The 24963-nt window shown below is 44.7% G+C and overlaps 1 protein-coding gene across 1 annotated transcript in view; it reads right to left on the bottom strand.

Annotated features, from left to right (window-relative positions):
• The window catches only part of SEMA5A (semaphorin 5A), a 477095-nt gene that overhangs the window by 141825 nt on the left and 310307 nt on the right, over nt 1-24963 (bottom strand). The window contains exons 8-9 of the mRNA XM_060009673.1: nt 24129-24342; nt 4870-5155 (exon numbers count right to left, since the gene is read on the bottom strand). Coding sequence (XP_059865656.1) covers nt 4870-5155; nt 24129-24342 — 500 coding nt within the window. The remainder of the gene's footprint in view (nt 1-4869; nt 5156-24128; nt 24343-24963) is intronic.

The raw sequence follows: 24963 nt of genomic DNA, 5'->3' as shown, positions 1-24963 counted from the left end.
GGAGCCGAGGAAGAGAAAGGAGAAGGCAGGTCAGAGAGCCCCACTGTGATCCCTGTCCCAGGGCCCTCCCACGGGCCCTGGGTGCCAAGGAAGCACCTTCTAGGGGAAGACTCACCATTAGTCTCCTAAACACCCCAAGGATGAAGCTGAAGCAGTGGATGGTGTCCCCCTGGGGTTTCCTTATAGGGGAACAAACACTTCACTCTAGGAACACGGGTATTTAGCAGTTATGACACTCATAATTCTGCCAGATGAGATGAATTCACCCAGCCACAAGGGGAGTGACGAACGCTTTTGTCCCCATCAGCCTGGCAGGGCTCTCCCCACATGTTCACCTGCTTACTTTAGCTGGCAGTGGGGCAAGCTGCTGCTGCTGCTTTTTAAAGGAGCCCCAGATAGGGCTTCCCTGGTGGCACAGTGGTTGAGAGTCCGCCTGCCGATGCAGGGGACGTGGGTTCGTGCCCCGGTCCGGGAAGATCCCACATGCCGTGGAGCGGCTGGGTCCGTGAGCCATGGCCGCTGGGCCTGCGCGTCCGGAGCCTGTGCTCCGCAACGGTGGGAGGCCCACGTACTGCAAAAAAAAAAAAAAAAAAAAAAAAAAAAAGCCCCAGATAGTTGTGGTTATATGTTATCCTTTAAAAAAAATACCAACTAAAAGCATTTTGCAAAAAGTGCCTGTCAGAGACCCTTCATATATATATATGTATATATAATGTATCTCTCTCTCTATATTTTTTTAATTTAAAAAGAATTTTAAATTCAAAGGGTCAGAGAGAAACATTTGACACAGCACTGACACAGGACATCTTGAAGCCTTAATTTAGAATTCAAGCTGTACAGAATTGAAGGCTATAAATGAGAGGCTCTCAGAGTCCCGTGCCCTTTACTAAGTGGAAACAGCAATATTTTTTTTTTTGTTAAATAAATCTGCATTGTGAGCTCAGCTATGGTTTTAGAATTTCGTGTTAATGCTTTTAGCCAATAACATGTCTACTTATCCATTTTTTCCCCCCTGAATCAAAGAAAAAGTCATGAAACTCCAAAATGGAAATATCTACCTTAAACTTGGTTCATCTGAAAAACACTGAATAGGTGGTAGACACCTTCTAAAGGCTTTACAAACTCCAACTCATTTAAGCTTCATAAGGTAGGGGAAATTCATTGTTAGGAAATTGGGACCCAGTGAGGTCAAGACACCTGCCCCAAATCACCCAGCCACTAAATGGGGGAGTTGGACTGAAACCCCAGGTGGGTTGGTACCAAAAAAGGAAATTTTTGAATTCTTTGTGACAGCTCTGTGTGGATGGTAATAAAAAACACCCCCCTGGAAGGTTAGAGCCTTGAGAGCAGGGGTGCGTGTTCCCTCTGGAAGCTCCAGCACAGAGAAGAAAGTCTGGTGGGAAGATGCGTACCCCTCACTGCTGGCAAATAAACTGATAAACGATAAATATGAACTTATTCGTATTGCTAATTTTACTCTTTTTTAAGAAGATGAGAAGTCAAATTGTGTAAGGAAGAATGAGCCTTTGGACATGTGACTGGACTTCAGCGAGAAGTCAAAGACAGCTCTGCTGGAGCAATAACGGCCAGCCAGACCCACAGGAGAGGTTCTACCTGGGGACCAGGTGAGCACGCCTTGGCCCTGGCACAGTGACAGTCGAGGGCGGAGTGTTAATAATACCTCCCTGAGCCCTCTGCTGAGTGCCTGAAAGGGAGCATCTTATTTACCACAGGGAACCTCTAGACCCTGAGACCAGCCTGATTTTACAGATGTAGGAACCAAAGCACAGGGAGGTTACTGAACCCAAGTCACAGGCTGAGGGGAAGTAAAGCAGGATTTACATGGGGCCCGGGGGTTCATGCCTTTGACCCCATTGCTATGCTTCTTCCCGGGAAGGGAAGAAACTTATCGTCTCCCTGCTGGCATCCCATTTCTCAGTTCGCTGCGTTCACTCACCCTGAAGGGGGCTGGGCGGGGTCTCTGGTGTCACTCTGGATGTCCCAGTGGCTGCCAGCCTGAGCATCCCTGACAGGTGTTGGTGGACACTTCTTTTTGCCCCTCAGTGAGCTGAGGCCCATCGGTACAGCACATGTATGCCATGTGCACAACCAACACACACACACGCACTTTCCTGTTCTCCCTCTGCCCTTTAACTTGCGGTGATCTGAGAAGGGTCAGGGGTGAGGACTTGGGTGACTCCCCAGGAGCTCTTCCCCTGCTCTTCCTGGGATGGGCCTCCTGCTAGAACTGTGCATTACTCACCTTGCCTGTCCCTGCACGCAGGGGAGGCCAGCCCAGGTCTAGACTACTGTGGCCTTGGGGCTGCGTCTGCTTAAAGCTGGGGTCGGTAGCCATAAGCCCATTTGGCTAACAGACCTTCAGTCACATATCGCAAGCTGGCCTCTATCAGTAGTCATGGTGATAACGTGGCCTTCATCTAATGCTCTGTTTTATTTCTTTACTTGTTTACAGCCCAGGCAGGTAAAAATGGAGGTAGCCCCCCGGCCCTTGGTGAGCCCAACAATATGGGAACTTAGAGTTTCCTTCCTTAATCTGCTGGAAGCCTCTGGTAGAAAAGTAGAGAAGTTCCTCCTAGCTCTTCATCTCCTAAGGAGGGAAGAGAAATCAAAAGTTTTGCCCTCCCCCACTCCTACTACTACATTATCTGAGAGCCAGCATTTTTAGCTTTCCAGGAAAAAAACAAGCAAAACCTTCAGAGATTCTGTGGCAGGAGTGTACCACTTCCTGCAGCCCAACTCATGCCCTAGGGGTTGAGAAAACCCCACAGCCCTAGGGACAGAATGGGCTGGAAGAGTGAACTTTATCCCCATTCCCCAGTGCTAGGGACCTTGATGAATATACAGGGACAAACCAACCCTATGAGCAAAAGCCCGAGAAAGCTTAGCCAGGGCATTTTTAGTTATCAATTCAGAGACAGGACATATCCGGTACCTCGAACTGTCATTTTCTTTCAATATGGAGCAAGTCTTACCAAGAATGCAGTCACCTCCTGAGAGGGTAAGAGCCAGGCAGAGACAGGAGAGGGAGCCCAGGCAGAACATATTATGGGCTTAGAGATGAAAAGATGAGAAAGGTGTTCCCAAGACCTAGTGACAATAAGTATTCAAGAGAGAAAGGGAGGTCTAGCAATTCTATTTCTGTTAGTATAGACGCCCATATAGGATGATTTCCAACGTGATGGGCATTTGCAACACTGAACAACTAATCTGGAATAGTCTGAAACGTATTTTTGCAAGTATCCAAATTGACTATCCACCCTCTTGGAATGGCCCAGACACAGTAATTTTATAACTTTTTAAATTGCTTGTTTTTGCCTGGAGCCAGGGGAATGAACAGCTCGGTAAGCCAAGCTCCCATTGTGTGTAAAACAGATGTCAACAGAGCAAGCGCACATCCGTCTTGTGCAGCCTATACTACTTCTTACACAAGGTTTCAGAAGGCAAATCAACCTCAGAAGCTATACACTTATGTTTTTCAAAAGAAACTTATCAAGGAGAGAAAATAACCTCTGGGGTTGAAAACCAGATTTACAGGAAAGATGGGCGAAGCGGGGTTGGGGACGGGGAGGGAGCCGTCCATTTTAGTCTAATTTTCCTAACTTCATGTCACAAAGAAGACCCTTCACGAGTAAACGTCATTATCAAGCGAACGTTAACACTTCAGCTCAGCTGTAGGATGAACGGGAGGGGAGAGGAACAAGGAAGTAAGATGCAGATAAAGTGATTCTTCAGAAATGCAATTCATGGGCAAGCTTCTGATTGCAGAAGAGATGACAAAGTAAGTTAGCAAGACTGGGGAAGCTGAGGAAACATCACAGAGTGGCCGACTGTCCCGGTTCGCCCAGGACCGAGAGGTTTCCCAGGATGCAGGGCAGTCCTCGGTGTTAAAAGCTGTGCAGTCCAGGACAAGCCCAGATGGTTGGTCATCCCACCCCGTGGATCGGCACTTTTAACCCAACCTGATTCATACTCTTTACTTTGCATACAGATATTTGGCTTTTGTCCAAACCATTAGGTCACCAGGTAAGAGATTTCAAAGGTGACGCAAAGCAGGACCCACGCTGCAGAATCATCACGCCCACAGCCAATGCGGAGAAAAGTGGAGCTCAGAGCCTCTGTGATTCCTGGGGGTGGGGTGTGGTCTTGTGGAGTCTTAACACATCAGCTAAGAAGAGACATTAAGTGTGGGGTTAATCTACACTCCACCAGACAAAGAGTGAATGAAAGACAGGCAACTTCATATGCTTTGCCTGGTCCAAACAGAAGTACCTCCCCACAAGAAATCAAATACTGTAATTTTTTACAAAAGTATTTAAAAAGTAGAATCATCATTTTAGAAATGCCTAAGTTAGCCATCATCTAGAACATTAGTTTACAATGCAGCTATGGGAAAATGAGGAGGTGCATTTCCTACATGAGCAGGGGTCCAGGTAAGAGTTACATTATCTCAAAGATCAAACTCTCCAGACAGCACTGCTTTCATTATGCAGCAACATGACTTGTGTATAGGAAAAAAGAAAGACATCTAATACATTCCAGCATTTCCAAAAGTGCCCAGAGCACGTTGGTAAATCAGGAAGGAAAAACTTACAGAGGATAATTTGATGCTACCATGACATAAGGATCGATCAAAACTTTCTGATTAGCTTTATTTTCCTAATACCAGTCTCAGAAATCACATCACTTTTTGTAACATTTAATGCATACGCAAAATTTCTTTTGGCCGTTAGCCCAGTAAAAGAAGAAAGATTACTTTTAAAGCAACTTGTAAACCTCAAAGGTCAGAGAACAGTAGACTCATTCAGAAGGAGTAGAAAAGCAGGGAAGGAATGATTTCCAGTTACGTACACGTTGGTGGTAAAGATGCCGTAGATCAGATCCAGCTCAGGCAGGAAGAAGGTGCCCTGCAGCTCATTGTAGTAGAAAGGGAGCTCGCCAGGGCGGGAGCAGTTGAGACGGGCCTTCATGAACGTGGTCCATGTGTCCTCCAGCAGGAACCGGCCCCCGATGTCGTTCTTGCAAAGGCGGGCAGCTCGGGAGAACACGGTCTTCCCACAGTCATGCTCCACGGCATTTTCGCGGAAAAAGAAGTAGGTGAAATTCCCGATGTCATAAGATGACACGAAGTTTGGTTCTAGAAACAACAGGAAAGAAGAAAAGTCTCAACCTACTGGACAGCACAGCAAACTCTGCTGGATATTATGTAACAACCTAAATGGGAAAAGAATTTGAAAAAGAATAGATACATGTATATGGAGAACTGAATCACTTTGCTGTACACCTGAAACGAACACATTGTTAATCAACTATGCTCCAATATAAAGTAAAAAAGGTAAAACCAAAAAACAGGAAAGAAGAAAAGTCTCAGCGTCCATGTGCTACTCCTTTGTGTCTTGCCTGCTCTGTATTTCTTCCAAGGAGACCTGATTTTCTGCGGAAACCCACGGTTCTTATAGAAGAAACAGGAAGCCCTAAGAGCAACTTAGTGGTCTATGCCACTGGGTAGGACTCAGTACATGAGCTCTAAGTGACAGGAAATTGCCAGCGTGATTCCAAACATCACACATAAGCATCCTGAGTTAGGGCAGGATAAACATCCTGAGTTCAGGCAGCACTTAGGTACATAACATTACCACCACCAAAAATGGGCAGCAAAAATGTGCAATACACTCTAAAGCCACAGATAGCACTTCACTTGTAGACTCTTACATAATCTTCAGAAACAGTGGGAGAGGAACTGATTTACAAAACGAAACAGACTCACAGACTTGGAGAATGAACTTGTGGTTACCAGTGGGGGAGGGATAGATTTGGAGTTTGGGATTGACACGTACACACTGCTATGTTTAAAAGAAAATAAATAAATAAAAGATTAAAAAAAGGAAAAATAGGGCTTCCCTGGTGGCACAGTGGTTGAGAATCTGCCTGCCAATGCAGGGGACACGGGTTCGAGCCCTGGTCTGGGAAGATCCCACGTGCCGCGGAGCAACTGGGCCCGTGAGCCACAATTACTGAGCCTGCGCGTCTGGAGCCTGTGTTCCGCAACAAGAGAGGCCGGGACGGTGAGAGGCCCGTGCACCGCGATGAAGAGTGGCCCCCGCTTGCCTCAACTAGAGAAAGCCCTAGCACAGAAACGAAGACCCAACACAGCCATAAATAAATAAATAAAGCGAACTGTCAACAAGTAAAAATAAATAAACACTATTATATTAAAAAAAAGGAAAAATAAATTAGACACAGTGAGAGACTAGCAACTATAACAATAAAATAGAACAATTATTTCAATATACTATAATAAAGGTTATGTGAATGTGAAAAGAAAAAGAAACAGTGGGAGGAAATGAGATTAAAACATGAAATGTGATTCAGAATATAGGAGTCTGGTATCATGTTTGTGTAGAAGACACCAAAATTCTTTGATTTTACTTATATACACGAGCATGACTTTGACATAAGTTATGTGCTTTTAGTAAGGACTTTAAAAATGGTTTCCACTTGTGAAAACCGAAACTATAAGGTTAGTGTCCCGAATCAGCTTTAGCAATTCCTGTTACTATGGTGACCATGTAAATGTGATGATCAATTCTTATCTTCCTATTTCTGGGTTTCTGGGGCATCCATTTAAAGGAGGGAAGTGTACTGAGATGGAGTCATTGTCTGGAAGCTTTCTGACCTCATGATTAGATTAAAATTAGGAACTTAGAAATGAAAAAAAATTATGGCAAACTTTTACTTAATCACCACTCTCATTAGGCATTCAGGAATTTATTATAGATTGTCAACTGAATTCCATTCATAGCATTGGAAGTGTTATCTTCACAACTTCCTGTTTGAGTCTATTGATGATAAGGATGATACCCTTTCAGATACAGGTGTGCCCTAATACTGATCTTTAATAACCAGGTTTGATTCTTACTCTTCTCTCTATTGCTAAGAGCTTTCCACTCCATTAGCAAATGTCTTAATTTATGGTGCAATTAGGATAATAGGACAATATCCTTTGGCGTTCAAAATTAATGGAAAGATACACACAACAGCTATATCCACAAGGACATATTTCGGGGACAATTAGTTCTGTAGGACAATTCAACTGGCCTTGTATTATTCCAGATTCAATCAGACTGTACCAACAGACATGCTATTGGCGGGACAACTAAAAATATGTTTGGCTACAAAATGACCCATTAATGTTAAGAGGAACACCCGCCACAGGCTCACCTGAAATGCAGACAATGATTCAGAGGCTGACAGGCAGGTGGTACTAAGTACCCTGCTATTCTGTTCAGAAAGGCCAGTTTTCAGTCAAATTCAACTGAATTTCAATCAATATTTGCTGTCATCACAAAATGCTTCAATTTAATTCAACTTCACATTCTAAAAATGTAACAAATATTCTCCATTGTATATGTCATGTACTTTTCTCTTCAGCCCATGATATTGTTCTTAAGTAATGTTAAGTACATTAAGTAATAGAGAATTTCATAAGAACTGATTTTACTCTATAAACTGTCAAACATAGTGTCTGATCACTTGCTTTAACTTGAAATGGATATTAAAAAAAAAAAACAAAAACACCCTGGATTGCATTAACAGGTATGAGATGGAAGTTAGAAATATTTACTGTACAGTACGCTTTAATATCCTGGAGAGACGCTCACAAAAACAGGAGGTTCCACATCTCCGGCTTGTGTTTTTGGAAAGTAAAGCAAAGTATTGGGGGATTTTTGAACCTGTGTTCACTGTGAGTCTCACAAAGAGAATTACTCACTGAAGCAGATCCCAAAAGCAAAGGTGTGAATCAATTACAAAACTGTATTTAGTTTCTGAAGATAATATTCACATGTATGTCTAATTCTGAAGAGAAGGCTAAATGATATGAGAGCAGGTTCTGCAGCCAGGCTCTTATAACCAGACTGCAGTTTGGTCCTTGTACTGAAAACAAACAAAAACCACCATCATCAACAACAACAAACCTTATCTAAAATGAAGACAACAAAGAAAGAAGATGCAGGACAGGTGTGTCTAGCTACAGGTCCCAGCACATGTGGACGAGGTATGAGGCAGAGTCCACAAGGTTTATCAAACACCCTCATGACTACCTACTTCTGCTATTAACTTGGGGACAAACAGCATGCAAACCACATAGTAAACAGTATGTAGGAAGTCTTGCGTAGGAAGTCGAGGAGCTGAAAAAGTAAAAAGATCTGCCTTGGTTTCTTCCAGCTCAAGGCTGGCCTCTAGTTTAAAAACCCTGTCGAGTGCGAAACTCTTGCGTGAGGCTCTGAGCTGGGTGCTCCCCCTTCATAAGCTCAGTAAATGCACAGGAATTATAGAGGGAGATACTGTGTGACTCCTCCCATTTCATAGATGAAGACACTAAATCCTGGAGGTTAAGGAACCTGTCCAAGTTCACACAACCAGCAATGGTGGTTGGGTTATGTCCCACATCCAGACCTCACAGCCTACACACGTACCCTTATAATACACTGAAGAAAATAATGGACTGCAAGAGAACAATCAGTTACATTAACAACAACATTCAAGAACAGGACTTGGAATTCTGGGCAATGCTTTAGAAACCAAAGTGGTGAGTGGATTTACTCAGAACCAAGGTGAGGAGGGCTTGGGAACAGACCAGAGGGGAAGACAGATGCCCAGATGAATGTTTACTCTGGAGCTATTAGAGACATCAAGGATGCCACAGAAAGAAGAGCAGGAAGAAGAAGCCAACAGTCCAAAGGCTTATTAAACAAGAATATTGCTGGGAAGCGTTTGCCCCGACTCCAGAGATGACGTTTCCAATGATGCCCACCAGAGCCTGGGAGTGCCCTCCAGGGACCATGAGAGCCTCTCTCTGTGTTCGTCATTTTCACTGTCCAGCCACTGAACAATTTCACCCAGATATCTTATATGGGAGGAGTACTGAATCATGGCAAGCAGATTAGCCCACGGCTTCCTCTTTCCATGGAGAACCTCCAATGTCTCTCCAAACCACTGCAAACCCATTTTATGATAGAGTGACAAAGAGCCTTTTAGATAGAAATGCTCAACTATATTTTTTCCTGCTGGGAAAACAAGGGAAGAATTTGTGCCTTGTACGTAGTGTATGTGTTTCTCTAACTCACCACATATTACAGGTCCTTTTAGTTGGGGAGCTAAACTACATTTGGAAACACATCCTGCGGCCCCACAGTGGTCCTGCAGGCAGATGATGGGCCCTGACTGGGTGACCTGCTGTCACATCAGGAGGCTCCCGAGACTTTGGAAACTCAGCCAGCATCCTATTCCTTTTCCAAAGATAGAAGAAAAGCAGAAATAATTGTTAAATAGACAGCCAAGTAGCTCTTGCATTTATAGATCTAAATCTGGAGGTAGGGGATGTTTGAATCTCACCAGGCAGGATAATAAGATGCATATTGTTTCCATTCCATTGTTGAAGTTCTGTCTCTTGTTAAAATGCAATTCACCATAAGCTAGTATCTGTCACTCCTGAGTGAACTGAACGAGCCGTAAATCAGTCAATGGCCTCCCTGTCTACAATGAATGTGAGTGCATGAAAGAGCTCCTTTATTCATTATTATTATTAGAGCTATACATGAATAGAAGGTGCTGCTAATTCAGAATAAAAACAGACATGAGTATGTGTCAGCTTATTACAAATATATGCATGGAAAAGCTGGGTTTTTCCTCATGTTTTTAAACATATTGAGTTACGGACTACAGAGTGTTCTACAAAATATGTCAGGTTTTAAGAAGAACTGTGTTATGATATGAGGACCTTTATTTGGCACATTGACTTACATAATAGTGGTCATGCGAGTACTGGGAGTACTGAGTAGGGAAACACAATATAGGGAAACACAATATAAATAAACAGGAACAATGAGAAGAGCAAAAGTGTCAACATCTCTGAGAAGATTCTGACCATGTAAAACCAAACACTGAACATCCTGATGGATCCTTCCCCTCTGTCTTCTGTCTATTCCAACGCCTACTGCATCTGTCTGGAGGGGCACCAGGTTCAATGGTCCAATCTGATGACTGACTAGATCACTGAGAGGCTCTCGATATAGAAATATTTGTCTAAATTGATGAAAATGGACATTAAAAGGAAAGGAATTCCAATTTTCCAACTCTATAAAAATCTTACTAGCATCAAAATCTATCAAAATTATTTTGCAATCAAAGGCCACCTCGTGATACACCTGTCAAAGGCAGACTAGAAAATGGTGGGGTGGAGCCTGTATGGGTTGGACCCCGCCCATCCCAGCTTGAAACCCTGAGCTGGACCACTGACATCTGGAATGTTCCTTTATCCTGCAACAATTCGACCTAAGGATTAAAGAGACTGGTACAAAGTAGCCTCGCAATAAATGATGGTTATAATTTTTATTTCATGATTAACTTTTTTTTTTTTTTTTGCGGTACACGGGCCTCTCACTGCTGTGGCCTCTCCCGTTGCGGAGCACAGGCTCCGGACGCACAGGCTCAGCGGCCATGGCTCATGGGCCCAGCCTCTCCGCGGCATGTGGGATCTTCCCAGACCGGGGCACGAACCCGTGTCCCCTGCATCGGCAGGTGGACTCTCAACCACTGCGCCACCAGGGAAGCCCTCATGATTTCTTTTTGATTTCCTTTTTAATAATTTCTATTTAGTGGAACTTCACATAATGATAATGAGTAATCAAACATGTATATATTAAAGGTGATCAGAATTTGGGAAACATAAATAAAGCCAGGCTGAGTTTTTAAAATAGCAAGCGATTCCACAAAAAAGAAAGGAGTTAATGGAAACAATATTTAGACATGACACACAGTGAGCCAGAGGTTTTCAGTTCCCTAATTTGTTGATGTCGGTTACAACGAAAACCATTTCTGTGCATATTCCTAGATTTCAGATACTCTCTTTATTGTGAACAGTTTCCCTTGTCACAGCTACATGAACGTGTGCTGCAGAGGGTTCCAAAGTAAAGCTAATTTTATCTAGAGATTCATTAAGAGGGGATAATTAAACCAAAACTAAATTAAGTAAAAAGTGGTTTAAAAGCCATTGATATACTAAAATTCTTTCCTTAAGATTTCTAGGAAAAGATTAGATATATAGATAGATAAATAGATATAGATAGATGGATAGATATACATGTTTGTGTGTGTATGTTTTTTGTGTGTGGCATACATATGTATAGGATTGAGGTATATGTATATATGGCTCAATACTTCCACCTACTGGCTGTATGAACTTAGTCAAATTACCTAACAACCTACATTCTCAGTTTCCTCCTTTTAGAACGCTGATAACAATACCCAATATGTAGTATCATTGTGAAAAGTCAAAGGCAATGCATGCCAAGTGCGCACCACTTGGTCGCTAATCATCAAAATATAGGTCACTATTTATTTATATATATAAACTATCATATAAACAATAAATACATAAATTAATAATAAACATATACAAAAATATAAAAATGAATACAAATGCATATGTTGGTAAACATACCATCAGTATTTACTTAACAAGTTAACTCATTAGATTTGCATTCTGTATATCAAATTAGGGTCTGTGTTCCTTTCAGAAAATCTGGAACCAAACACGGTGGAGGGTCTGTGGTAGAGGTGGAGCCTTGCGTGCCAGCCAGAGCACCTATATCACCAGGTACTTCCTTACCACCCACTGTGGGGCTGTCCTACTGTCCTGGGCCCCAGGTATTCCGCAACCCATGCCCTCAAGGCCATTGTAAGGCAACAGACAAGACACAGACCAATGAGCCATCACAGTGAGGAGAAGACCATGGGGGCCAGGGCAGCGAGGTGAATTCGAGAATCAGAAAGGAGGGGAGCAGGGAAAGGGCAGATGCCAGGTTCGGATGGGGCTCCGGGCCAAGAGCAGGAGAGAGAGCAGCCGGAGAGAAGACCCTAAGGGTGGCCAGGAATGGAAGGAAGCCAGTGTTGGCACAGAAGGAATCAATAGGACAGGCGGCAGAAGGCTGGGCCGGGCCAGCGATCCACAGAAAGGAATCTGGAATTCAAGGGCCACTGGAGAGACACTGAAGAGTTTTAAAGACAAGCTTATGGCCCAGATTTCCGTGTGTGTGGTGGCAATGTCAGGTGAAGGTGGGAGTGGGAGGTGGTCCAGGCGTGTCCTTAGTGATCACTGACATAGTAACATGAGCTTTGGAGCCCCAGGTCCTTCACTCACTGAGGCCCCGGCAGAAAGAAAGCCATTGCTAAATCATCTTGGGAGGACGAGAAACATGGCTCCAGCAAACGTGATTCCTTCCTTCTTCGGGGGACCATAATCTGTTGAAAGTGTGTTACTTATATAGATTTGCAGGTTCAAGTAGGAGCAACTTGTACCACAGGGACACGTTGCTGTCTCTTCCCAAATGAGAACTGCCACCTGTCCATCAGCTTGTACCCTAGGAGCCCAGACTCTCACCGAGCATCCTCCCTCTCTCAGGGTCAACAGGAGCTCCATTAACTGGCTATTGGTCCACCTGTTCTAGCTCACAGGGCCAGAGACATCCTTCTCTATCCTGCTGGCTCACTCCATTCCAAGCACCAAGCCCCTGGCAGCCTTTCCAATCTCCTGTAAGATTCGACTGAATCACACAGTCCAGGGGCTCAATTAGTTATAAGGAATTTCATGACTATGTATTTCTGAACATTTTCAAAGCTTCAAGTTTCCATTGACCATGTTTATTTTTTCTTGATTATATTTTAAATGTATAGGTTCACTTCTTTCAGGAATTAATCATTTTACCTGCTGAATTGTAAAACGTAAGGAGTTTTTAAATTGGAATATTAACTTAAATTCAAAGATCTTAGAGATATTTTAATGCCTGTAAAATATTTTTAAAGACTAAGGGGAAAACATGCAAGATTTAATCGAAAGAAAATACTGGGCTACAACACTGTGCAGTTAGAATAAGTAAACTCGTATGACGGCTTGGTCTTTGTCTCCTGAGCTGATGAGGGCCAGGGCGAGAAAGAAGACAAAAACACAGAGATTATACCGTCCAGTGTTCAGCAGTGAATGAAAAAATGTGAGAGGCCACTGACTGAGGGAAAACAAGAAGTTTAATACAATAATATGGAGACAAATTTACTGAAACACAGAGAACTGAGTATCTTATAAACAGGATGACAATATGATTTATGCTCCAAATTGGAAATCTTTTGAGAGGGAAAAGGAGTAATGTTAATCATGCCAGGTGTCAGGAGTGATCCAGGACTGTCACCAGGAAACAGCTATGATGTCTAGACAATGAACATCAAAACATTTTCGTGAGTGGTTATATAAGTACTAGTAAATTTCTATATAGCATATTGTGTTCTCTATAATGGGGCATATCTTCTTTGCGTGGATCTGTATTTTTTTTACGCAGGTCTCCATATGCCTTAGTGTATACAGTTGGTGCCTCTGGTGTCATAATATCTTAATGGGGGAAGGAAGAGTGGGATTTATCCATTCTCTTTTTTTTAATAAATTTATTTATTAAATTTATTTATTTTTGGCTGCATTGGCTCTTCGTTGCTGCACGTGGGCTTTCTCTAGTTGTGGTGAGCCAGGGCTACTCTTCACTGCAGTGCACGGGCCTCTCATTGCGGTGGCTTCTCTTGTTGCAGAGCATGGGCTCTAGGCACGTGGGCTTCAGCAGTTGTGGCTCATGGGCTCTAAAGCACAGGCTCAGTAGCTGTGGCACATGGGCCCAGTTGCTCCACGGCATGTGGGATCTTCCCAGACCAGGGTTCAAACCCGCGTCCCCTGCACTGTCAGGTGGATTCTTAACCACTGCACCACCAGGGAAGCCCCATCCATTCTCTTTTGAAATGTGTAAATTGGAAGTCCAAATTGAAACTGAGCAAGACCCTTCCCAGGACAAACGCCCCACCCCCACTGTCCTCTGCCTGCCTCTTGTCTGTAAAAAAAAAAAAAAAAAAAAACATTTGCCCAAAGAATAAATTTAATCAGAGAAATGGGAAAATACAGAAGCAAAGGAAAACAGTCAAGCAAGACAAAATAATAATCGTTTAGCCATTAAACAAAGTCAAGGACCTTTATTTCCTCCTCAAGGGCTATAGATAATATTCTGAGCCATGTCCTTTGAGGTGGTTTGCAGATACTGAAGTCCCCACCAGGTGGAAGAAATTAACTGTACGCTGCCCACAAGCACAGAGACCCCAGACTGGGTGGAACCAGAAGGTCAGTGATGTTGACTCCTGGCTACCTCACCACCACTCAATCTGAAAAAGATCCACGAGTTGATCATGTACCTTGCAACTCTCTCCTCAGCACATGGCCCCTTCCTCATTTCCCTGTTTAATCTTTGAGCAAAACCTGGGGAGTGGGAGTTGGCTCCTGGGGACATGAGTCTACCTTCTCCCCAGAATGGCTGGCTTCCTCAATAAAGCCATCTTTCCCTTTACCTAACATTTGTCTCTCAGTATTGGATTCTTGAGGAACATGCAGCCGAACCTGAGTTCGGTGACAACATGACTTATTGGCAAGTATAGAGCCTTCATCACAACACTAAAGGGATTCTGTGGCTGCCCAACTTTCAGGAACTCAGCACTCAATGACTGGGACAGAACACACTATTTTCAAAGAGCACAATAATTGATTCCTTCCTGTCACCTACCAGATGTTTGTGTCCATAAAGGGCTGTGTTAAATAACCCCACAGGCTCTTCTTCTTTGGGTTTAATAACCCCAGCTCATTCCATCTCCTTTTGCAAGTTTTCACCAATCAAGAAGCACCGGCCACTATTTCCAAAGTCCCTGGATCCTGCTTCCATGGCAACTTGTGCATAAAGATGTAGACATCAGGAGAGAGACGGAGGCAGCTTATGGTGGCAGTATTTCCTAAGATGTTGACTAAACAAAGGGGAGGCCAGAAGTCTACAGAGGGGGAAGGATCTGTCTTCAAATCCTAGCTCGTGCATGCTTCAGCATGTAGCCCTGGTTCAGATAACACCTATATGGAGTCTCCCAACCACCTGTAAGTTGTAAAGAGCCACTGTGACTCCCCCTTGCACCTGGAGTAACAACTGGATGTACCAGAGGCTCCAGCAGGTGCACGGACAGGCAAATGGTATGCAGGGAGGCCATTTATTTAAACTCCTTTCTGACCCTATAAAGATCATCAGACTTGGTTTACAACACTCCTTCCAAAGGGTGTTTACATCCATCCCACACAAGACAGACAATCTGCCCAACGCCCTCTGATAGGTTTGATCAAGCCTGAACATTAGAAAAGGGCAGCTCATCATGCTGGGTCTCATGTCACACAACTTTGCTCCCATGCTCTAAGTCCACGTGCCATCACCTTCACAAGTTGAAACTTCACGAGTCAGCTGTCAGCTGTTAGCCTTTCAGCTGCAGTACTGAACAGAGCCCACTGTTCACAAGGACGGCCCTCTGAAAGCATCTCCCCAGGTGCTGTCTGGTAAAGTACAAAACTAGGCTGCTGATGACACAATCGTGATTTTTGTTCTGGGTTTTACCTAGCTTCTTTTCCTTGGTAAACACTACAGATTTCCTAAACAAGTACACTTCATTCCCAGGCCCCTCTTGTCTTTATTTTGCTTATCTGGGAACTGCCTGCATTTATGAATTTCCTGCTTTAGCAAATCTTGTCTGTCCAGGGAGAGCCTAGTGCAGACTGTTCACACCTTCAGGGACTGCACTGTGTAGACTGCCAGAAAGTGATCTCACTGTCCCCAGGATGGAGCCCAACAGGGTGACCCCAGCCTGGCCATGTCTGGACCCCCAAGAAGTGGTGTCTGCACCCAGGGAGAAGCAGGGAGCTCCACAAAGCACCTGTCTTCATGATAAGCAGAAACTATTTTTCCTTGAGTTAAGCACAGAAGGATTTTTCTCCCTCCAAGTAAGTTATCTTTAATCACTAGAAGGTTAATCATTGTATTTTAAAGACCTCAAAGAGTCTATTTAATGTGTGGGTAACATCGATAGAGTTATTTCAAACTAGGAGAATTTGAGATAGTTACAGACAGAGTTTTCTTGACTGGAAACATAATAGCTCATTAAAAATGATACAATGGGGCTTCCCTGGTGGCTCAGTGGTTGAGAGTCCGCCTGCCGATGGAGGGGACACGGGTTCGTGCCCCGGTCCGGGAAGATCCCACATGCCGCGGAGCGGCTGGGCCCGTGAGCCATGGCCGCTGAGCCTGCGCGTCCGGAGCCTGTGCTCTGCAACGGGAGAGGCCACAACAGTGAGAGGCCCGTGTGCCGCAAAAAAAAAAAAAAAAGATACAATGGATTTCAAGTGTGTTTTCCTCCAGGTGGAGGTCAAGTCTGGAATCTCAGAGAATGGGAGGAAGCAGCAGAGTTCTGTGGAGAAAACCCAAGAGAGAGACAAACGCTGCCTCCAGGGAAGGAAAATAAGCAGGTTGCTGCCTGCCAGTGAGATTAGGCCCCCAAAGATGTCCCTGCTGAAAGCTCACTGACAGATTCCTTTTTCCAAGTTCCTATCGAGGTTTTAGTCCATGTGTAAGCACGCAGTTCCCCCAGAACCCACAAACGCAATCTGTACGATGCTACTTTGCAGACGTATTTTTTTTCCCCTTTTCATGGGTTGACTGTTTCCCCGGTTTGATTGCCAGTTTCTTGAAGGCAAGTTTGACAGCTTCTCTATTTTAAGCATAGACCATTAAATATGTATTACCCTGCTGTACCATAATCATTTAATAAGGGTTATTAACAATTAGTATTTTAATGCATTAAGGCTGTTAAGGTACTTCTCTAAACACGTAAGTTTGTTTGAAGAGCGATTTTTGCACAGGGGAAAAAATCCGATTTTGAAACTTATAGTCGTGACCAAACATATAACTCAATGTTTCAAGTTCCTCCAGAACATTATCCAATTAATCATACTGTCTTTGATAACTAACTGAATACATAATGGTTGAAAATGGGAGTCCAAATGAGAATGGCAAAAGAAGATTCTTTACATGTTTGGACCCGCATCAGTTTCAAACATACAAATCTATATTTTTAAAGTTCTGGGTTACAACTCATATGACACGTTCCCTTTGTTAACAACAAAATTCATATTTCTGCCACTTATGAAACGTGCCTATCTTCTAGTCATTCAACAAATATTGATGGAGTCTCAACTGTGTTTCAGGCACTATATGAAATGCTGACCACACAACAATGGATCCCACCTAATCCCTGCCCTCAAGGAATTCAGAAACTCATGGGTGGGGAAAACAAAGATGTAAACTACTCATCTATTAGTTCACTTATTCAAAAATGATGTAGTGGGTGTTTACCATGTGTCCAGCACTGTTGAAAATATACGGGATCCATCGGTGACCAACAAGTAAGCCTGGCCACTAGGGAACATTCATTCTAGTGGAGGAAAGGAGACAAGTACTAAAAGCATAACACTAAGGATAAAAGTCTAACGTGACTAAGGGGAATCAAGAGGGCCAGACGGAGGAGGGGGTCGTTTCAAATAAGGTGGTCAGCGGCGAGGTCCCATTGAGAAGTGGCATTTGGGCAAAGATAATGGAGCTAAATCCACTAGCCAGCTGGATTGCCTGGGGCTGAGAGCTCTCCAGATAGAACAGGGACCAGCAAACTACAGCCATCAGGCCAGATCCTGCCCGCTGGCTATGAATAAAGTTGTATGTGCATGCAGCGTGCATTGGTGACGGCTGCCTTCATACTACGATGGCAGAATTGAAAAGCTGCAACAGAGACCATACGGATGCAAAATCTAAAATATTCGCTCTCTGGCCCTTTATAGAAAACGTCTGCTAATCCCTGGAAGAAAGGAGGGAGCCAGTGGCAATGCATGTAAGAGGTTAAAGCAGGAGCAAGGGTGGGTAGGAGAGAGCACAGGGAAGCATCGGGGGCTGGCCAGCACTGCCTCAGCTTTCTCTGCAGGTGAAATGGGGATGCGAGCGGGGTTGGAGCAGGACAGGGGCCACGCGCTCCAGCATCGTGGGGTGAAGACAGCCATGCACAACACCCGTCAAGAAGGGATGAAAGGGACCCACCGAGTCTTGGGGAAACTGCAACTTCAACTGAAGCTACGGAGGAGCAGGAATTACGGATGAGGCAAAACTCAAGGGAAGAAAGAACAGTATAAACAGCACGTGGGAAGGAGCATGGTGAGGAAAGCACAGTGCAGCCAGGGAAATGCACACTCCGCCTTAAAGCATGCTGAGAGGGCACGTGGGCAAAGGAGCAGCGGAGTCAGATCACACAGGCTGGGAAAGAGAAAACCCGATGAAGGTGTCACAGCCAGCCCTGCTCTCCTCTCCACGTCAGCCCTTGCTGGCAGCCGATGCACGGCCACCACCTGGGTCTTGCTGCACTGGTGCAGGGGCGCAGGCGGGACACCCACTCATTGGTGGACAGCTGTAATGGTGGTGGTATCATAAGGCAATGCACCTGGAACTCTGGTATTAGATCCAAGGCACTTAGCTTGCTCAGGGCAGGTTGCTGGAACCCTACCATGTAGTATTTACGCTGGGTCTCTGGGAGGTGCGGTGGGAAGATTAGAGGCTTGGTAGGTCCTTACTCAGGGCTCTCTGTATCCTGGCAGGACGTCACCCTGGACAGCCTGATGTCACCACTCTCCTGAAGAGTAGCCCTGAAGCAAAGGAGGTCCCCAGAGGCTTGGGTCCCTGAGGGGTCATGACTTGCCATGTTTGTCTACATGTTCTGACATTCTGAAGAGCATCCTTTGTGCCGTGGGCTTCTCTTGCTCTGGAGGGTCACAGTGCTGAGTTTTGCCAAGCCTTCACTGCAGCCCTTTGAGGGAGTAATTCAGACACAGAATGAGGGGGATGAAATCCACTTTAGAATGCTGCCTAAGAGAGAGGCACCCCTTCCCCAGAGATCGCGAGGTGGAGGAGGGATGCACAGTGGATAAGGCTACAGTTTAAGCGGATGGACTGTCCACCCCAGTGCTCTGGAGCATGGAAGGAGGAAACGGGTGCAGGCCGGCTCTGCCCTGGGCGAAGACAATCCCTTGAGCCCTACCTGATGACTTCTGACGCTTTTTATTGGGAACAAGAAGGGAACACTGTCTGTCGAGAACGAGGAGAACACAGCGGAGACCAGGAGACTGAGTGTGGCCAGAGGATTCACCCGCAACACAGAAAGAGATGTGACAGTGTCATTGGAAAATAAGACGCAGAAGTTTAAGATTTCAACATTTGAGCATTTCCTGATTAGGGTACTATTGCGGGTTGCATTGTATCCCCCCAAATATATGTTGGTACCTATAAATGTGACCTTGTTTGGAAGTAGGGTCATGGCAGATATAATTAGTAAAGATGAGGTCATACTGGGATAAGGGGGGCCCTAATCCCATAGGACCCATGTGAGGACACAGAGCCACAGGAGGAAGACCGTGTGAACAGAGGGAAAGACTGGAGTGTTGCTGCCACAAGTCAAGGGATGATGAGGGCTGTGGAGCTACAAGAGGTGAGGAAGGGCCTCCCCTGGAGGCTTCAAGGAGAGCACGGGCGGCCGACACCTTGATCTTGGGCCTCTCGCCTCCAGAGCTCTGAGAGAACACATTTCTGTTCTAAGCTACCCAGTTTGTAGCACTTCGTGGCAGCAACCCTAGGAAACAAACAAAACAAACACAGCCAGCGTCCAAAACATCGCTGAAGGCATGGCTTGAGGCAGTGAAGTTGGTTGGTGCCTAGCTGCTGGCTGAGGCGGGAGATGCCTGGCACAGGGCTGGAAGAGGCAAACAAGAAACGCTAGCGACTGCTGTACCGCTCATGCCATGAGTTTGCCCTGTACTAGTTAATTAACCCAATTATGGAAAGGGTCTACCTCCCTGTACAGGCAAATTATCCTGTACACAATTTAATCACAGCAGGGAAGCTGAAAACAAAAATTCTGCTGACCACGGTTCACAGGTGCTATCCCCCACACCTCCCCTGCCGAGAAAGTTCTCTTTCGTCAACAGAGAAATGTTGGCAGAAAACTGGTAAATGTCCAAACCAAAGACAGGAGCTCTGCTTATCATAACCTGTAAGCAGCTGTTAGCTGAGTGATGGCCTCCCAGGGACCCTGAGCCCTGTAGACACCTGGAGGTACTGAGGATTGTGCAGTAGGTGAATGTGTCTGGGGGACCTGGATGTGGCAGCAGCAGGACATGGCAGTCAGGAGAGTCCAGCCCAGAGGGGCAGCAGGGGGGCACAGTGGGGAAAGCACAGAGGAGGCTTGTCCGTGTCAGGAAAGATGGGAAACAAGAGGCTGGTAGGTGTCAGTAATCAGGAACCACAGCCCAAAATGTTCCTCCACGAACCCAGCCAACAGACATTTACTCACTGCCACTACGCATCCGATGTCGTATCAGACTTTGAGGAGTTCTCAGTAATTACGTCTATTTATCGAGTACCTGCTGCATGCCACCAATATTCGTCATATCTTCATGGTCTGATTTTTTATCTCACAACTGCCAGGTCCGGCGGCAAGTTATTTCCAGGTTGCAAGCGAGGAAACCGAGAATTGAGACAAATCAGCATCCTGAAGGGTGAGCACTGATTCGCCGGCAGGACTTTCCATCTCCAAAGCCTCCATCCCCTACCTTCTTATACGACCACTGAGCCCACGAAAAGACAGTGACCTCTGCCCAGATAACCTTGTAAGTTAATAGGTGTTTGCTACCCTTCTCTCTATCTCCTGCTCTTGACCTGGGATGGAGGGCTGCCCTTCCCCAGCTCCTGGGGCCTGGGTTCTGGGATCTGCAAGTAATAAACCTTGTGACTGTACTTTCCTTGCGTGAGTGTACTGAAACCACACCTTCAATCAAAGCCCCAGGGTTTTCACTTCCCCAAAACGGGAGGTTGGATGCTGAGGAAGCTGCCTGCCAACCCCACGTGGAAGCTTGTACCTCTTCATTCAGCAGGTCATAATCTGCATATTCTTAACACACCAGCCCTGGGATTTTCCAACACTAAGCTCTATCAAGAACAAATCTAACTCCTAATATCACACAGGAAATAGGACTCTTCTTGGGTACTGCGGAACTAAGGGTGTTTTTAGCTTCATTGCATTTCTTTGCCTTTGTCTCATGGAAGAGGGAGGAGATCTGAGCATTTTTATAAACAGATGGTGATTATCACCAGAGAGCAAGAAATTTAAGGATATGGAAAAAAAGGATAACAGGTAAGGCACCAACCTCCAGTAAAGAAAGAAAATTACTCCAGAGCACAGTGGAAAGAACAGAGACAGGGTGTCTGGTCAAAGGGCAGATGGAAGGAAAAGTGTGGATTCCAAGAACAGTGAGAATAAATGTCCCTGCATCCGGGCCCAGCAGGGGCACAGAAGCAGAGCTCAGTGGGGCTCAGAGGCCAGAATCTATGCTGGAGGGAGAGTCAGAGCAGAAAACCAGGGCTAATCAGAGGTAGAAATGATACCCCAGGGTTCAGTAGAAGAAAGTGTCCCAAGAGAACACAGGAGAGGGAATCAACACTCAACTTGGGAGCCTCAGGGCTCTCTGTGCTCTGCCCTGGGAGTGAGGGCCTTCCTAGTGGCGAACAAGAGGGTGACACTCCCTGCGGACGGCGGGACAATTCAGTGTCGTGCGAGTTATGATGACGCCGTGAGCAGAGTGGCGGCTCCGCCATGTTCACCTTGGACTTACTTGCAATCGCCACAGTCGCTGGATAATATCATTTATGATTTTAGGACATATATGCCTACAGTGACTGTGGAAACCCTGGGTGAGCTCTTCAGCTGTCCTTATGACATCACCTGACTCTCAAATGGGAAAGATTACACCCAGAAGGTTAACAGCATCTGAACACCTGATCAGCCTGGGCATCTAAGTCACATGGAAAGAAACAGTGTTTCTAACTCATGCCATAACCTGAATTATTTTCCCAAGATATTCTTCAGGGTGTCGCTTCCGGGGAAAGAAAGAGATTGTACTCCGAATTAATTTTTACTTTGCTTTCAGCAAACTCTAAATGCAATGCTTGTGGCTGGGGAATAAGTCATTTTGATTTTTAAGTGGAAACTGCTTGGCCAGTAAAACTCAACAAATGAATAGAAAGAACTTTAAGCTACACAGATGAAAGAAAGCATCAGAGCGGAAAGGAAACCTTCCACAGAGAGTCGAAAGGTCCAGTTGAAACCAGTTCAACAGAAATAATGTTAACCTAGGGAATCTAGTTAGTGCTTTGGTTTGAGAAAACAATTCACGTTGCCCTTTGGAAGCTCACGGAGTCATTCAACTTGCTGAAGAAACTGGATGAAGACTCTTTTCTCTACAAGGGAGTCTTTTAAAGGCAAACTGTGATGGCTGGTTTGACTATCTTCTTTGACAAAATGCTCGTGTGTATATATACACATATGCATAAATATGCAGACGTGATCATTCTAAACCAGTGGTTCTCAGAGAGAGGCAATATTTCCCCCAAGGAATATCTGGCAGTTTCTGGACAAAGTTTTTGTTGTCACAGTTCAGGAGGCGGGCCATGCTGTTGCAACTAGCGGGTATAATGCAGGGTTGCTGCTAACCACCCTGCAATAATCAGGACAAACTCCCTCCCCCCAAAAAAGAATTATCTGGCCCAAAGCATCAATAGTGCTGAGGTGAGAAACTCGGGTCAACAATAATGAGCTGGTACCTGACGAAAAGCCAGTAAATCTTCGTAGGACTCGAAAGCTCAAAATAGTAAATATTATCATGGCAATTACAAGATTTCATCTTTATGCGAACTATCAACTAAACGACTGAGGGAATGGATTACATATGGTGCATACATCTATCAGTAACATTGTGTTTGCTAGTGTGTGTGTGTGTGTGTGTGTGTGTGTGTGTGTAACATTGTGTTTGCTAGTGTGTGTGTGTACCCATATGCAGAGGGCTGAATTTCAGCTGGCAGGTCTCAGTACCTAGCCAACTTTAACTTCAATTTGGGTGGCTGGAATCACTTTCTATTTGTTAATTGAGCCAGTGACCAAGTTCTAGCCCAGGATTCAAGGGAAGTCTTCTGGGGGTTTCTGATTTCTTCAAAAAAAGGACACAAGGAACGTGGTTCTTCTTCCACTGGATATTGTCATGTCTGGATTCAGTACCAGGAATTGTAGCCGCAGGTTTGCACCCATGAGCAGAGCTAGCCTGAGGACCAGCCTGACAGACTGTGGGTGGCAGAGACAGTGGTGACAGGACTTGGGTCCCTTACTAACTCTTGAGTCATTGAAGTGAGCAACTCTGAAGACACCTACCCTGACCTTCCAGTTGTATGACTTGACACCCTTTTTTAAAAAACTGTGGTCAACTTATATGTGGAATCTAAAAGAAAAAATGATATAAATGAACTTATTTACAAAACAGAAACAGACTTCGAAAACAAACTTATGGTTACCAAAGGGGAAACGTGGTGCGGAGGGATAAATTAGAAGTGTGGGATTGACATATACACACTACTCTATATAAAATAGATAATCAACAAGGACCTACTGTGTAGCACAGGGAACTCTACTCAATATTCTGTAATAACCTATATGGGAAAAGAATCTGAGAAAGAATAATTACATGTATACGTAGAACTGAATCACTTTGCTGTACACCTGAAGCTGACACAACATTGTAAGTCAACTACACTCCAATATAAAATAAAAAATTAAATAAGAAAAAAAACTGGTCAAGTTATTTGGAGCTACCTAAAGCCAAACACATTCTTTTACACAATTGCCTGAAACTTTCATGAAACGCTAGTAATTTCCCTTTTTAGGTATCTAATAAAGAAGTTAAGAAAGAATGCACATGAGGCTACAGATATCTTTGACATGACATCGGATTTCCTAAACTGCAAACAATAATATGAAAAAGCAGCTTCAGTCTGAGGAACGCTCATATCACCATTAGCTTTATTATCATGTCCTAAGTGTGGAGAATATCACTTCTCTTCCGAGTTGGCAAAGAGCCATCTGATACCTTTCCACACTGAAATCCAAAAGCGGGTACATTTTGATTTCTTTAGAAAATGAAGAAATTATTTTATTTTTAGAAACGGTGACAGTTTGCTGTTGAACACCACGTCACCGGGCATCACAGACCAACGAGAGGGGAAACTGGGAGTGAAGGTAAGACTTACCGTTGAGCCATTTGGAGTTGTACTGCGCGGTGCGGAGAGGGGGCAAGACGCCCAGACTTCGGTAAATGGCGGGATCGCGTCCGGGGAAATCCATGGCCGTGGCTGCGTAGACCTCCCCGCCCGCCGTGAGGAGAGCCGTGGAATTGTGCCGAGGGCTGTAAGGACAGCGCGCCATGCCGCTGATCTGATCATGGATCTCCGTCAGGTTACTCAGCTAGGTGTGAAGACGAGACAGAGAAACAAATTATCGCCCAGGAAACCCCTTTAAGAGCGTTAATGGAGCATATCCACCCAAACTGCAAAGGAAGCATGCACGATAAACTCTCGGGGGCTCATACAATGGGACAGACTTCTGCACTCTGACTCGGATGAGAACAGTACACGGTGGTCATCCTTAGACAATCTACCAAACAAGCGCTCTCATCATCCTTTGAGAGTTACTGAACCTCTGGCTTTTGGATACTCACAAAAGACAAAGTGAGATTATTGTCTATGACTTTATTTATAATGCATGGGACAGTGCAGATTTTTCCACTTTAATTTAAAAACCCAACTTCAATATTTATAGAAATACAAATTGCAATAAAAATTATGTACAATTTTATCAATAAAAGTGAATCGAAATATTATGAATAGCCCAAAACTGCATTCATGGGTAAGGATGTATGGACATTTAGCTCCACGTAGCCCAAATTTCCAAGCCTTTAGTTTTTAGTTTTCAGAGAGGCAACTCAGTGCCTTGCAGTCAAGTGGTGGGAATCCAGCATTTGAGGAGCTGAACAATCAGTGCATGAGAAAAGTTCTTTGGATGGGGAGGGAATCTTTGCTCTCCTCT

The sequence above is a fragment of the Delphinus delphis genome, chromosome 3 (assembly GCF_949987515.2).
Source record: "Delphinus delphis chromosome 3, mDelDel1.2, whole genome shotgun sequence".
NCBI lineage: Eukaryota > Metazoa > Chordata > Mammalia > Artiodactyla > Delphinidae > Delphinus > Delphinus delphis.
This window is presented reverse-complemented; position numbering and strand designations above follow the sequence as displayed.